Source organism: Eleutherodactylus coqui, chromosome 11 (genome assembly GCF_035609145.1).
Source record: "Eleutherodactylus coqui strain aEleCoq1 chromosome 11, aEleCoq1.hap1, whole genome shotgun sequence".
NCBI classification, from domain to species: domain Eukaryota; kingdom Metazoa; phylum Chordata; class Amphibia; order Anura; family Eleutherodactylidae; genus Eleutherodactylus; species Eleutherodactylus coqui.
In genome coordinates, this window is record NC_089847.1 from 122,321,522 (window position 1) to 122,336,680 (window position 15,159).

Here is a 15,159-nt window from a genome sequence, read left to right on the forward strand (position 1 = left end):
CTCGCGATCGCCAATCTGCAGGAGCCCTTACAGGCTTTGCACCACATTTATCATGTGGTTTTAGACCCTTTCAAACACTTTGTTTCAGCACTTTCGTAAAAGGTTGCGGTTTTGTGAAAAGAGGGCATGACCTGAATGTGAAGTCATGCAACAAATGGCACCAAATTTGTGCTAAAAATTTTGACGCACGATTTACGGTAAACTAGGCCAACCAGTAGGTTACACTAGACGGTCTGAAGACGCGGCAGATTTATCATTCTGCGGAGTCTGTGATAAATCCGGAGTATTTTAGGATGGTCCGTCTAACTCTGCGCTGCTTAATTATTAGACAACGTTCGTAAATCCGCCCCGTTCCCTCTTATTGTGGTCTGCAAGAGCAAGGTGCTCCTCAGCGGCGTCTGCCGCTTTAAGAAGTGAGCATTTAAACAAAGCCCCCGAGCCTCTGATCCCTATTTCTGCATGAATGGACCACACAATGCTTCTGCCTGCTTTTCTCTGAATGAAGAGGGGCATGATGGGATAGCAGGAAGCTGTTGCCCTGATTTTTCTTTTTTTTTAATGAATGATTGAAAAAACACAACAAACGGCCGGATTATCTCTCGGCGCTCACAAGTTGAGGATTTCAGTAGCTGCTCGCTATTTGTAGGAGGAGACCCAGTAAATCCTGTAAATCATCGCTGCAATTCCTGATCCAGATTTAGAGAACGCTCAATGAAATTGCTTTACTATTTATAATGCGACCCGGACGCGCCACTTATAGAGACGCCGAGCGCACGTTGTACGATGCCATCACCTTTATTTCCGGATTCCGCAGGAAATACCACCCATCGCATGCTATGGCAATACGCGATTTCATGTTCACGAGCGGAAATCGATTGCGATTTTTTTTCTGCTCGTGGAGGAGAAATCGCAGCATGCCGCGATAGTTGTGCGGGCTCCGCATGGACAGCTACCATTGAAGTCAATGGAGACGTCCATCCCACGGCCCTTCTGTAATCATCATTGCAGAAAGGTAGTCGGAACTCCGTCATCGCCTAGCGACAGCGCGGCCTATTCTATACTGCGACTGCATCGGCATACCAGCCGACACATCCGCAGAGCAAAATAGAAGACGTCGGATTGCTACGCAGGGGTCACCGGCCGGGCGCAGGGTTGGATTCTGACTTGCATGCGGAATCCGACTTGCCCGTGTGCTGGCGGCCATAGTGGCAGAACTGAAAAAACGCAGCTAAAAACACGGTAACCACATTCTAACGCTTGTCTGAGAAGCCCCATTGAAATCAGTGGTAGTGATTGACAGCGATGTGATATGGGCGTGCATAGAGGTGCTAGTACCCTGTTGTACCTCCTCTAGCTTGGATACAAGATGTGATATTGGGCGGCCATGGAGGCTCTAGTACCCTGTTGTACCGCCTCTAGCTTGGATACAAGATGTGATACGGGGGGCATGGAGGCTCTAGTACCATGTTGTACCACCTCTAGCTTAGATTTAAGATGTGATACGGGTGGGCATGGAGGCTCTAGTACCCTGTTGTACCGCCTCTAGTTTGGATACAAGATGTGATACGGGGGTCATGAAGGCATACAGGTTCTGTATGGTATCCTGCAGCATATCGCTCCACATTTGCTGTAACTGAGCCTCTAGATCACTGATGGCGAACCTTTTAGAGACTGAGTGCCCAAACTGCAACCCAAAACTCACTTATTTACCACAAGTGCCAACATGTCAGGGGGCGGGGCTTATCACGACATATGATTTTACCCCTATCGTTCTAAAAAGGACAGGTTCGCTTCAAAATAGACAGGGTGCAGATTGTGACTGCTTTTTGGATGCGGAAATACTGCAGAATGTCCTCAGCGGAAAATTCTGCAGTATTTCCACATCCAAAAAGCTGTCAAAATCTGCACCCTGTCTATTTTGAAACAACCCTGCCTATTTCTGCAAAACGTAAACATACCCCAGCAATAATAGCGAAATAATAGCGACACCCCCCCCCCAGCAATAATAGTGACATCACCCCCCCAGCGAAGATAGCCACCCCCCAGCAATAATAGTGACATCCGACAGCGGACCCCAGTATAATAGTGACCCCCCCCAGCAGTAATTGTCACCCCCCCCCAGAGTAGCCCTCCAGCAGTATTAGTGACACCCCCGACAGCGGCCCCCCAGCAGTAATAATAGTGACACCCCCCCAGCGACCACCCAGCGGTAATAATAGTGACATTCCCCAGCGGCCCCCCAACAGTAATAATGCCCCTCCAGGGGTCCCCCAGCAGTAATAATGCCTCCCCCCCCCCCAGCAGTCCCCCCAACAGTAATAGTGCCACGGCCCCTGCAGGCATTCACTAATGTGGTGAGCGGCCGATGGTGACGCGTGCCAGCAGGGAGGGCTCTGTGTGCCGCCTCTGGCACACGTGCCATAGTTCCCCACCACTGCTCTAGATCGTGCAAACTCATAGGCTGTGGAAGTTGGCGTCCCAGATGATCCCATCCATGTTCTATTGGTGATAAATCTGGTGACCGGGCAGCCACGGCAGTGTGACAATGTTGTGGGGGCTTCCTGTGACCCCCTTGTGTGTGCGGCCGAGCATTATCCTGCTGCCTCTTGGAAGCTGCCATGAGAGCAACACATGTGGCTGCAGGATCACCTGAACATATCGCTGAGCTGTCATTGTCCCTCGTACCACCACTAGGGGGACCGACTGTCGTAGCGTCCAGTTTCATCGTTTATGACCTCACTGCAGACAGAAACTACAGTGGGTGTCAGAGGCCGTACAAGTAATGGGGGCCGTGAGACCAAATGTACTTCAGCCAAGCGCCTGGAAATGGTTCTGACAGACACAGGGGTGTAACGATGGCGCCTACTTTCTCTAGATGGTGGACAACGAAACAGTTGGAGCTGCTTGTGCTTGTAGGATGATCCGACGATCCTCTCTGCTGGTGGTCTGTCGGGGGGGTCTCAACCTGGTGACTAAGATACGCTTTACAGCAGTCTCATGGGTCCTTTACACAAAAGACAGGAACTGATCCGTTGCGTTCTTTGGTCTAGGTGTCCTGTAGGGAGGGGAGGAGGTGAGCTGTGACAATAGCCTATTGTGTATGGAAGATCCTGTGCTATCCATATACAGCTGTTCGGACCCATTTACACTGATCGTTCAGATTCTCGTTGGATAGCAGGAATCTGAACAATGATCGTTCAATGTAATTGCTGGCGGCACCTGAATAATGAATAGAGATGAGCGAACGTACTCGTTACAAGTACTTACGCACCCGAGCACCGCCATTTTCGAGTACAGCAGTACTCGCGCGTAAAGATTCGGGGGGCGCCGTGGCGGCACGGGGGGTAGCAGTGGGGAGTGGGGGTGAGAGGGAGAGAGAGAGGGCTCCCCCCTGTTCCCCGCTGCTCCCCCCCCCCGCACCGCTCTCTCACCTCTCCCCGCCCCCCGAATCTTTACGCCCGAGTACTGAAGTACTCGAAAATGGCGGTACTCGGGTGCGTAAGTACTCATTACGAGTACGTTCGCTCATCTCTAATAATGAATGATAATTCATGGGGGTGGTATAGCAGAGAAGACGTCTTCTGTAGGGGCAGACAATGCTGTCAGCTGCCAGAGGGAGAAGGAGACCGATTTTGTTCTGAGACCAACCCCAGCAGCACAGGTTAGCACTAGAGATGAGCGAACGTACTCGTCCGAGCTTGATACTCGTTCGAGTATTAGCGTGTTCGAGATGCTCGTTACTAGAGGCGAGCACCACGCGATGTTCGAGTTACTTTCACTTTCATCTCTGAGACGTTAGCGCGCTTTTCTGGCGAATAGAAAGACAGGGAAGGCATTACAACTTCCCCCTGTGACGTTCAAGCCCTATACCACCCCCCTGCAGTGAGTGGCTGGCGAGATCAGGTGTCACCCGAGTATAAAAATCGGCCCCTCCCGTGGCTCGCCTCAGATGCGTTGTGACAGAGCTGAGGGAAAGTGCTGCTGGTGCCGGAGCTGCTATAGGGAGAGCGTTAGGAGTTATTTTAGGCTTCAAGAACCCCAACGGTCCTTCTTAGTGCCACATCTGACCGTGTGCAGTACTGTTGAGGCTGCTTTTAGCAGTGTTGCACAATTTATTTATTTTTTTGTATATCGGCCGTGCAGAGCATTGCGTCCGCAGTCTGCAGTCATTGTACAGAGTATAGGGGCAGTACTGGTGAGGCAGGGAAAGAGATATTCAGGCTATATAGGCAGTGGGCTTTTTCCAAAAAATTGATCGCCGTCATCCCGCCAAAGGGAAAGAGTATACATAATATTATACGCTGCCTACAGTATCTGTCTGCTGTATCAGCTCAGCATTTAAAAAAAATAGAAGCAAAATACTTAAGGCCTACTACTGCGCTGTGAATTCCACTAGCTCAGTCATACGCACCTACGTCTCACTACAGGCGTGCGCAAAATTGTTTCCTGGCTCTGCTGTGCGTTCCGTAAGGGAAGTCAGCCTCCAACCACAGGCCAATAAGCGGCACATTTAATTACAGCGTTCTGTTTCTGCACTACTGGTAATACAGCATGCTGAGGGGTAGGGGTAGGCCTAGAGGACGTGGACGCGGGCGAGGACGCGGAGGCCCAAGTCAGGGTGTGGGCACAGGCCGAGCTCCTGATCCAGGTGTATCGCAGCCGACTGCTGCGGGATTAGGAGAGAGGCACGTTTCTGGCGTCCCCACATTCATCTCACAATTAATGGGTCCACGCGGGGTAGAACTTTATTAGAAAATGAGCAGTCTGAGCAGGTCCTGTCATGGATGGCAGAAAGTGCATCCAGCAATCTATCGACCACCCAGGGTTCTGCGCCATCCACTGCTGCAACTCTGAATCCTCTGGCTGCTGCTCCTCCTTACTCCCAGCCTCCTCACTCCACTACAATGACACATTCTGAGGAGCAGGCAAACTCCCAGGAACTGTTCCCGGGCCCCTGCCCAGAATGGACAGCAATGGTTCCTCTCCCACCGGAGGAGTTTGTCGTGACCGATGCCCAACCTTTGGAAAGTTCCCGGGGTCCGGGGGATGAGGCTGGGGACTTCCGGCAACTGTCTCAAGAGCTTTCAGTGGGTGAGGAGGACGATGACGATGAGACACAGTTGTCTATCAGTCAGGTAGTAGTAATTGGAGTAAGTCCGAGGGAGGAGCGCACAGAGGATTTGGAGGAAGAGCAGCAGGACGATGAGGTGACTGACCCCACCTGGTTTGCTACGCCTACTGAGGACAGGTCTTCAGAGGGGGAGGCAAGTGCAGCAGCAGGGCAGGTTGGAAGAGGCAGTGCGGTGGCCAGGGGTAGAGGCAGGGCCAGACCAAATAATCCACCAACTGTTTCCCAAAGCGCCCCCTCGCGCCATGCCACCCTGCAGAGGCCGAGGTGCTCACTGAGCGTGCAGACGACCGACGAACAGTGGTGTGCAACCTTTGTCGCGCCAAGATCAGCCGGGGAGCCACCACCAGCAGCCTCACCACCACCAGCATGCGCAGACATATGATGGCCAAGCACCCCACAAGGTGGGACAAAGGCTGTTCACCGCCTCCGGTTTGCACCGCTGCCTCTCCCCCTGTGTCCCAACCCCCCTCTCAGGACACAGGCACTACTGTCTCCTGGCCTGCACCCACACCCTCACCTCCGCTGTGCTCGGCCCCATCCACCAATGTCTCTCAGCTCACACCCTCCAGTCGTCGCTAGCGCAAATGTTGGAGCGCAAGCGCAAGTACGCCGCCACGAACCCGCACGCTCAAGCGTTAAACGTGCACATAACCTCTGTCTCGCAATCAAGATGTGTCAGCAGCAGCACGTCGCCAGCAGTCGGTGTCGCACGGCGTGGCAGCACAGCGGTGGGCAAGCGTCAGCAGGCCGTGCTGAAACTACTCAGCTTAGGAGATAAGAGGCACACGGCCCACGAACTGCTGCAGGGTCTGACAGAGCAGACCGACCGCTGGCTTGCGCCGCTGAGCCTCCAACCGGGCATGGTCGTGTGTGACAACGGCCGTAACCTGGTGGCAGCTCTGCAGCTCGGCAGCCTCACGCACGTGCCATGCCTGGCCCACGTCTTTAATTTGGTGGTTCAGCGCTTTCTGAAAGGCTACCCACGCTTGTCAGACCTGCTCGGAAAGGTGCGCCGGCTCTGCGCACATTTCCGCAAGTCCCACACGGACACTGCCACCCTGCGCACCCTGCAACATCGGTTTCATCTGCCAGTGCACCGACTGCTGTGCGACGTGCCCACACGGTGGAACTCTATGCTCCACATGTTGGCCAGGCTCTATGAGCAGCGTAGAGCTATAGTGGAATACCAACTCCAACATGGGCGGCACAGTGGGAGTCAGCCTCCTCAATTCTTTACAGAAGAGTGGGCCTGGTTGGCAGACATCTGCCAGGTCCTTGGAAACTTTGAGGAGTCTACCCAGATGGTGAGCGGCGATGCTGCAATCATTAGCGGTACCATTCCTCTGCTATGCCTCTTGAGAAGTTCCCTGCAAAGTATAAAGGCAGACGCTTTGCGCTCGGAAACAGAGGCAGGGGAAGACAGTATGTCGCTGGATAGTCAGAGCACCCTCCTGTCTATATCTCAGTGCGTTGAGGAGGAGGAGGAGGAGGAGGAGGGGGAAGAGACAGCTTGGCCCACTGCTGAGGGTACCCATGCTGCTTGCCTGTCATCCTTTCAGCGTGTATGGCCTGAGGAGGAGGAGGAGGATCCTGAAAGTGATCTTCCTAGTGAGGACAGCCAAGTGTTGCGTACAGGTACCCTGGCACACATGGCTGACTTCATGTTAGGATGCCTTTCTCGTGACCCTCGCGTTACACGCATTCTGGCCACTACGATTACTGGGTGTACACACTGCTCGACCCACGGTATAAGGAGAACCTTTCCACTCTCGTACCCGAAGAGGAAAGGGGTTCGAGAGTGATGCTATACCACAGGACCCTGGCGGAAAAACTGATGGTAAAATTCCCATCCGACAGCGCTAGTGGCCGAAGGCGCAGTTCCGAGGGCCAGGTAGCCTGGGAGGCGCAGAGATCAGGCAGCATGTACAGCACAGGCAGGGGAACACTCTCTAAGGCCTTTCACAGCTTTCTGGCTCCCCAGCAAGACTGTGTCACCACTCCCCAGTCAAGGCTGAGTTGGCGGGAGCACTGTAAAAGGATGGTGAGGGAGTACGTAGCCGATCGCACGACCGTCCTCGGTGACGCCTCTGCCCCCTACAACTACTGGGTGTCGAAGCTGGACACGTGGCCTGAACTCGCGCTGTATGCCCTGGAGGTGCTTGCTTGTCCTGCGGCTAGCGTCTTGTCAGAGAGGGTGTTTAGTGCGGCTGGGGGAATCATCACAGATAAGCGTACCCACCTGTCAACCGACAGTGCCGACAGGCTTACACTCATCAAGATGAACAAAGCCTGGATTTCCCCAGACTTCTCTTCTCCACCAGCGGACAGCAGCGATACCTAAACAATACGTAGGCTGCACCCGCGGATGGAAGCATCGTTCTCCATCACCATCCAAAACGGGGACCTTTTAGCTTCATCAATCTGTGTATAATATTCATCCTCCTCCTCCTGCTCCTCCTCCTGAAACCTCACGTAATCACGCATGTGTCCACTTCTAAAGAACCCCAGTCTGACTGGGGCATGCAGTGTGGGCCGAAGCCCACCTGCATTAAACATGACGTTACCTCAGCTGTGATGGGCACTGCAATGGGATACATTTATGTGCAGCCGGTGGGTTCCAGGGAGCCACCCATGCTGTGGGTGCACACGGAATTCCCATTGCGGAGTTGTACCTGCCTGTGACTATTTATAAAAAACCGCGGTCTGACTGGGGCATGCAGACACCTTGACAGAATGAATAGTGTGTGGCACATAGGTTCCCCATTGCTATGCCCACGTGTGCAGCTCCCGATGGCGGTGGCACAGGATTCTATTTCTCATTGCTTCTGTACAGCATTGTGGGCTATCGCCCCGCCCCTTTTAAAGAGGGTCGCTGCCTAGCCGTGCCAACCCTCTGCAGTGTGTGCCTGCGGTTCCTCCTCATGGCAGACGCACTTATAAATAGACATGAGGGTGGTGTGGCATGAGTGCAGCTGAAGGCTGCGCAGGGACACTTTGGTGTGCGCTGTGGACACTGGGTCGTGGGGGGGGTGGTTGGGCAGCATGTAACCCAGGAGAAGTGTCAGTGGAGTGTCATGCAGGCAGTGATTGTACTTTGTTGGAGGTAGTGTGGTGCTTAGCTAAGGTATCCATTGCTAATGAGGGCTTTTCAGAAGTAAAAGTTGTTGGGAGGGGGGGGGGGCACTCTTGCCGGTATTGTGGCTTAATAGTGGGTCCTGTGAACTTGAGATGCAGCCCAACATGTAGCCCCTCGCCTGCCCTATCCGGTGCTGTGTCGTTCCCATCACTTTCTTGAATTGCCCAGATTTTCACAAATGGAAACCTTAGCGAGCATCGGCGATATACAAAAATGCTCGGGTCGCCCATTGACTTCAATGGGGTTCGTTATTCGAAACGAACCCTCGAGCATCGCGATAATTTCGTCCCGAGTAACGAGCACCCGAGCATTGTGGTGCTCCCTCATCTCTAGTTAGCACCACTACCAAGGGAGGAAGGAAAAATGGACGAAAACAGTATTTTTATCATAGAAGCTCTGTAAACTGCTTTAAGTTTATGTTCACACTGCATTTTCTGCCGCGAAATCGGCACCCCATTACGGTCCGTGGTAATCCGGGCTCTAGTGTATAGAGCAGAGATTTCTTCGCATGCAGATTTGGAATCTGTACGCAGAAAGTAGAATGGCAGATCTCGCTATTACTATTAGACTGGATTTGGTCCAAATCTGTTGCAGATCCACAAGTGAAGCCGCAGCAGAAATCTGGAGCGCCGCTGCGACCGGTGAGCTGGAATCTGTGCAGGGAAATCCAAGTGGATTCAGACCGGGTGATCACAGCCTGGGCGCTCACACGGGCGGCGCAATGTTGGTCGGGCTCGTTTGTCAGCAATTTCTATGTGATGCACCAACATAAACAATGCGTTTTGGCGTCCGTAAACACACAACTTGCGTCCGTGTACGGGCGTGTTTCCCGCAAGTGAAACAAAATTGCTTTTGGTTCCAATAATTAAAATAGTGAAAAAAACACACCGCGCTTGCATACTACGTGATTTTTCATGCAAGTGCGCTGCGGTTTTCAATGTAGGGTCCTATGGAGACTACAAGAACCAGAAAGCACGACTTTCCGTTTGGAAAGTTGGCAGCATTTATAGCAGCAGCGACAGGGAGGAGGCTTCCAAGGTTTCATCCAAACACCGCAGAAAAAATCTGCCCGTAGACCGTATTCATATGGGCTTTTTTTTTTTTTTCGCATGCGTATTTTTTTTATTTTTTTTTATTTGCTATTTCGGTCCGATTTTCGGACCATTTCTTTTAGTCCAATATGGAAGTCGCACAAATATGAAATCCATTCACACAAGTGATTGTTTTTTTTCCCTCGCAGCGCATTCTATCTTTTGGCGTTCCCTTGGAACATTTCGCCTTTTTGTTTTCAATAGGACCTTGTAAGACATTGCGTAACGCTCTTATGCTGTGCCGTGCGATCGGCAACATTTGCGCTTCGATCACTCGCACGAGGATCGCAATTTTCACAGAAGCGATGCAATTTTTTTTAATCAAAACGCTTTGCATCGACGTGAAAATCCAACCTTAAGAAGTGCGCTATCAGGCCATCTGTGTGAATGGGGCCTAAATCAGTACAAACATTGACCCGCGGCGCGCAATTTAAATCTGCAGCTTGTCCATGTTGGCGGTGGATTTTTGTTGCAAAAATCATGCAGATTTCTACAATCGACCTCAATGGAGAAGCTGAAATCCACAACAGTCGCACAGGAAACATGCGGATACTCCGCAGCAACAAATCCACAACAGCCACACGGGAAACATGCGGATACTCCGCAGCAACAAATCCCCAACAGTGGTGGCAGATTTTTCCCGCAGTAAACCCGCCCGTGTGAACATGGCCTAATGGCCTAATGCTATGGATTTTCAGCACAGATTTCACCTTTTCAACTGAGGGTGTTAAATCTGCCCCAAAATCCCACCACATGTGTACGAAGCCTAAAACCCCTATTGACAGCCTTTCCGGCCGTTTGGCGTGATAATGGTATTCGTGGGACGACCCCTCCTAGAAGGATAAACGTCCTTCATATTAATTGCAAATCCGTCTTTCCCCTTGGAATATTTTTGCTTTAATTTTTTCCTCCTCCGTCAGCAGCTGCGCGCGTCTGTAGTACCTCAGCAGTAGTATGAGGAATGGCTCTGAAAGTCCTTTATCCGCCTGAGTGCCCAGAGACATCGCTACCGCGTCACAACGCCGGCCCCCCGGGGACTCTGCAGAAGACACATAATGCAGTTTTTGGATTGCTTCACTGGGGAGAATCATGGGCCATGCTCCGCTGGAACACGGACGCCCGTTTACTTGCCCTAGTTCCCCGTAGCCTCCTGAGATATCATTGAGGTCACTACAGAGCCATCGTATGGTCGTGACGCGCTGCACGAAGCTGACATTTACTTCCTGCGCCCGCAGAACACGCCAGGATGTGTCCATCAAGTGGCTTTCGTTCTCCAGGCTGGATGTTACTACAAATCCGCCCATGTAGAAAGCTAACGTAAAGTAGCGCTGCGTCTAAAGTACAAGTCGCATCTACGTCCGATATAAACATGGCATCCGTAGCAATTCTCTCCTTCTCAAATCCAGCTGCCCCCTTCTCCAGGCCGGGGCGTTATCTGTCATTTGTGTCCCATTCACCGGCTGCTTGTAGTCTGCTGATGCTCCGCTGGCGGAGGAAGTGTGATGGCCTGGGCAATGTTCTGCTGGGTACTTGGGTCCTGTGATACATACTATGTGATACGTACCACCTAACACTGTACTGACAGGTAAGTACCCCCTTCATGGCAGCCGGTTTCCCTAATGGCAGTGCCCCCATCAGCAAGATGATGTACCAATGTGCCCAGCCACACTGTAAAAATGGTCCAGAAATGGGTGACAAAGAATTCAAGATGATGACTTGTCCTTCAGATCTCAACCCAATCGATCATCAGGGGCAGAAAAACCCATCCGATCCATGGGGGCCGCACCGAGCAACTTGCGGGATCAGCTGCTAACGTCTTGTGCCAGATACCCCAGGAGACCCTCGAAGGTCTTGTGGAGTCCGGGCCTCGGCAGGATGGAGAGGGCAACCTAGACACAATTAAGCAGATGGCTTTAATGTAAGGGCTGATCAGTGTATACGCATATACAGTATATATTATGCACTGCTTGCCCCCGATGAGGGGGTCTCGGGGGGGGTGGGGGGGTATTGATTAACCTATTCCCCATGTGGAGACCTGCAGGGGTTTAATCGTGTATAAAGCGTTGTCTTTGCTTCACCAAAGCCCTGAAGACTCCTCATACAATGATTACATTGGCGTTATTCTTCAAAAGAGGAAAACCTGTGTGATGGCGAGCGGCACGATCAGCGTGCGGTGAGTCACGGTGCAGACAGCCTGTCCTCGCACGCCCTTCATCCTTAAATCTATATATAAATATTCTTCTCCTTTTTTTGGTCTTTAATTATTTTTTTTTTCTTCGCTTCTCCTCCATTCACACAACCATCTGTTTTCTAAGAAGGCCAGCAGGACTCGTGTCATTCATGTTTTATAGATCTTAGTGGCCTCTTTTTAATGAATGAATGATCTGGCACGCCACATCTACTCGTGCGGCAGTCCTTAGTCATACGTCTTCAGACTAATCTGACCTGATCTACCGGGATCAAGATGTCTTTATAGAGACCATTCACTTACTGTTAATGTCAGCTCATTCACTGTTACAACAAGAAGCTACGTGAAAGGGTCCCTCCATCCACATTTATAGACCGTCCGGTTGCTACGTAGAACGCTGCCTAGTAACGGGCTATTTAACCTGGGTTACTCTGCCTCTGCATTCAAGGGCACGGAGGATCGGACGTGCTCCAACTAGGCTTTCCGCAGCGTCTTGCTGTCACGTTGGATGCAGAACTTGTTGAAAATGGAAATATTGCAGCCTGGCTCCAAAAGGATGACATTTCACTGGTGGGCAGGCACAGGAATGGTGCTTCCCCCTATAGAAGTCAATGGAGTCTGATCAAACAAGACAGATTCCATTGACTTCTAGGAGAAGGGTAATTGGCATCATGCAGTATCTGGTGGGATTGCTCATTAGCTCAAAATGTGGGATCTGCTCTGTGCAGAATAAGGTGAAGAAGCAATGGGGGAGATTTAGGGGGCTTTATGATGGCTTTTTGCCAGATTACTGGGGTAGAAAACTTGCAAATTTTGTGCAAACATGTAGCGGGTATTTTTCAGTCTTTAGCGCTAGCCCCACCACTTTTTCAAAAACTAGGTAGGACGCAGCAAAAAGACAACGCAAGTTTCTAAAACGCAAGATGTTGAAAACTTGGAAGACAGGTTTCTGGCACAAATTTCCAATAGTAAGGCCCAAGGTCCACGGTCAAATTTGAATTGCGGAATCTGCGCTGACGATCTGCAGTTCAAGCCGCCCATAGGACGACCCATCCGCAGTGAAGCCCAGGACAGGTAAGCGCTGTCCTCGGCCGTGGCCAGGGTCGGATTCCTATGCCGCCACCCGCATGCGGAATCCGACCCACCCGTGAACATGAGGCCTCGATCAGAGCCAAAGGCCGGCTTCACATAGACGTATTTGTGCGCAATATGCAGAGAATGGAATCCATTGATTTCAGTGGGTTCACATACATTTCCCTATCTTTCGTGTGCATTTCAGCCATGCAAAAAAAAAGTTCAAATTTTTCGACGTATTTGTGCACCAAAGGTCCCCATAGAAGTCAGTGGAGGAATGTGCAAATGGGTGGACAGTGCGTAAAGAGATGCATTCCAATTAGTGCGTCTTGTTTGCCACACGCAAATGAACATGGCCTACAGGTGGAAAAGGTACAGTAACATATGCCGCTACCTGCACCAGGACGCATAGGTCATTCTGCAAAGACGCAGTGCTGCGGCGCATACGCTCGTGTGAAGGTGCCCTAAAAGCTGTAGGAAAACTTATTTGGAGCACACAGGCCTCCTCCCTGCTGTACGGTCTTCAGTTCTATGACCGTTCTGCCGGAGACAGGTTGCTATGGACATGTCTGGCAGCACTATATAGGTATCCATAGTAACCGGACTGTCAGACCTGACACTTCATTGCTGGACTAACACCATGGAGATGACACAGAGGTGGAAAAGCAGATTGGAAATAGTTACACCACGCTGTTGAACATCAAATGGACTTGGAACATATTCTCACCCGCCTCTAGGGTGGCACAGAGGTGACGGGTCCTGTAGGTATTAGATGGTTGCCTGGTCTTGGGGTAGATGGGTCTGTGATAAGTTATCACTGGCCATATGTTCGTCTGCCAACATGGATGTGACCAGAGCTATTCGGGTGATCCAAGCTTGAAGTTTCCACAGTTGGCATCCTACCTCCATCTGATCTCTGTAGGTGGCTTTAAGGGGGTTGTTCAATCTCCAGACACCCCACCTTTACGTCTGATGAGGTCTCCCTCACCTACATATGGTGGCGGCCATATCCAATGTAGCACCCCGGACTGGAGGAAGAGGAGTAATGAGCTTCGGTGCTCCCTCATTTTCATGTGAAAACAAGTCTTTACATTACACTTCACCTACATATAACAGCTGATTGCTAAGTTTACCCCAAGGAGATCCTTCCGTCACCCACAATGTGAGCCCCGGGGGTGTTCAGTCCGGGCATAATCTTGTAGATGGTCTATAAGTATTTCTGTCAACGCTCCGTTTAGTAAATACACAGAATCCTGTCCATGAGGGGGTAGAGTCCCACAATATGGTAACCGCCTCAGGCAGGTGGGGTTTTGGCCGCATGCAGTCAATGGCCGAAAGATTTTGCCGATAAGGAGGCAGGGTTATCAACCAAACCTGAAGTCGCTGGGGGTGGGCAGGGTTTTGTTCTTATGCCATGTGGTTTGCCACATTGTGGGACCGTGTCCTAAAGGCTATTTTACACAAAACAATTATCGTTCAAAAGTTGACGATTGACTGGCTAGGGGTAACTTTATGATGAGCGGTGGTCCGATCTCTGCTGGAGATTATGGAGTTCAAGCGCTTCAAAAATATTCAGTGTTGTCATTCTAGTGAAAGGAGCAGTGGTGTGCTTATGCTGCCTCCGGCCCATTGACTTGCGGACCATCTGGACCCCCTTTCTCAGGATCAATGAGGGTCCCAACGGTTGGAATCCCACCACTCATAAAGTTATACCTAAACTGTGAATAGGGTATAGATTTATAACCTTTTAAAATGGTTGTCCAGCTTAGAAAACCAATTTTCATACACCCTATTAGGAGTTAAAGTGGCCCTTTAGCTTTGGGAAAGGAAGGGGAAGATCCGGTCTGCCAGTTCCAAGACTCCTTTTTGGCCATCCAAGATGGCTGCAGTTTCTAACTACCTAATGCATACTCTGCACTGCTTTGTGTCTGGCCAATGTTAATTATGTGAGCAGCTCTGGCCAATCGTAGAGCGGAGATGCATTGGTAGTCTAAAACTAGCAATGTATTGTGGGGTCTATGTAGTCTGAAGATGGCATTGGGCATCCTGGGTGGCTGAAAACGGGACCTGGAATCGGTCAGTCAGACCGGTGGCAGAGAAAAATGGCAGGTATTCTGACACTTAGGGGGTCCTTTGTTCAGGATCCTCCTCTCTTGGCCATAGCAGAGAGCGTTTATAGAGACTGTCTCTCGCTCTTCTGTCCTGTCCTGTATTACAGACAACCTACTGATGTGAAGGGACACTGTGTAATACTTCATTTTCCCTATGGGGGAGCTGCAGGGAAGTTGAACACTTACTGCCAGGTTTCCTAGATCTTTGCAAAGGGACATTTTATGACCAATTTATAAAAGGACTGTTCTTGTAAGTAGAAATTGTCTAACATGGAGACCCCATTTAATACTCTACTTATTATTTTTTTTTACAGAGGAGAAATTTAAAGTGGAAACGAAGGTCATCGCAGCAGATTTTGGGAAACCTGCAGAGATCTATGACCACATCGCAGCAGGACTGAAGGGCTTAGAGATTGGGGTCCTGGGTA

At 50.9% G+C, this 15,159-nt stretch overlaps 1 protein-coding gene across 1 annotated transcript in view; it reads left to right on the forward strand.

Annotated features, from left to right (window-relative positions):
- The window catches only part of HSD17B12 (hydroxysteroid 17-beta dehydrogenase 12), a 99,139-nt gene that overhangs the window by 46,685 nt on the left and 37,295 nt on the right, over window positions 1-15,159 (forward strand). Inside the window, exon 4 of the mRNA XM_066583462.1 lies at window positions 15,046-15,156. Coding sequence (XP_066439559.1) covers window positions 15,046-15,156 — 111 coding nt within the window. The remainder of the gene's footprint in view (window positions 1-15,045; window positions 15,157-15,159) is intronic.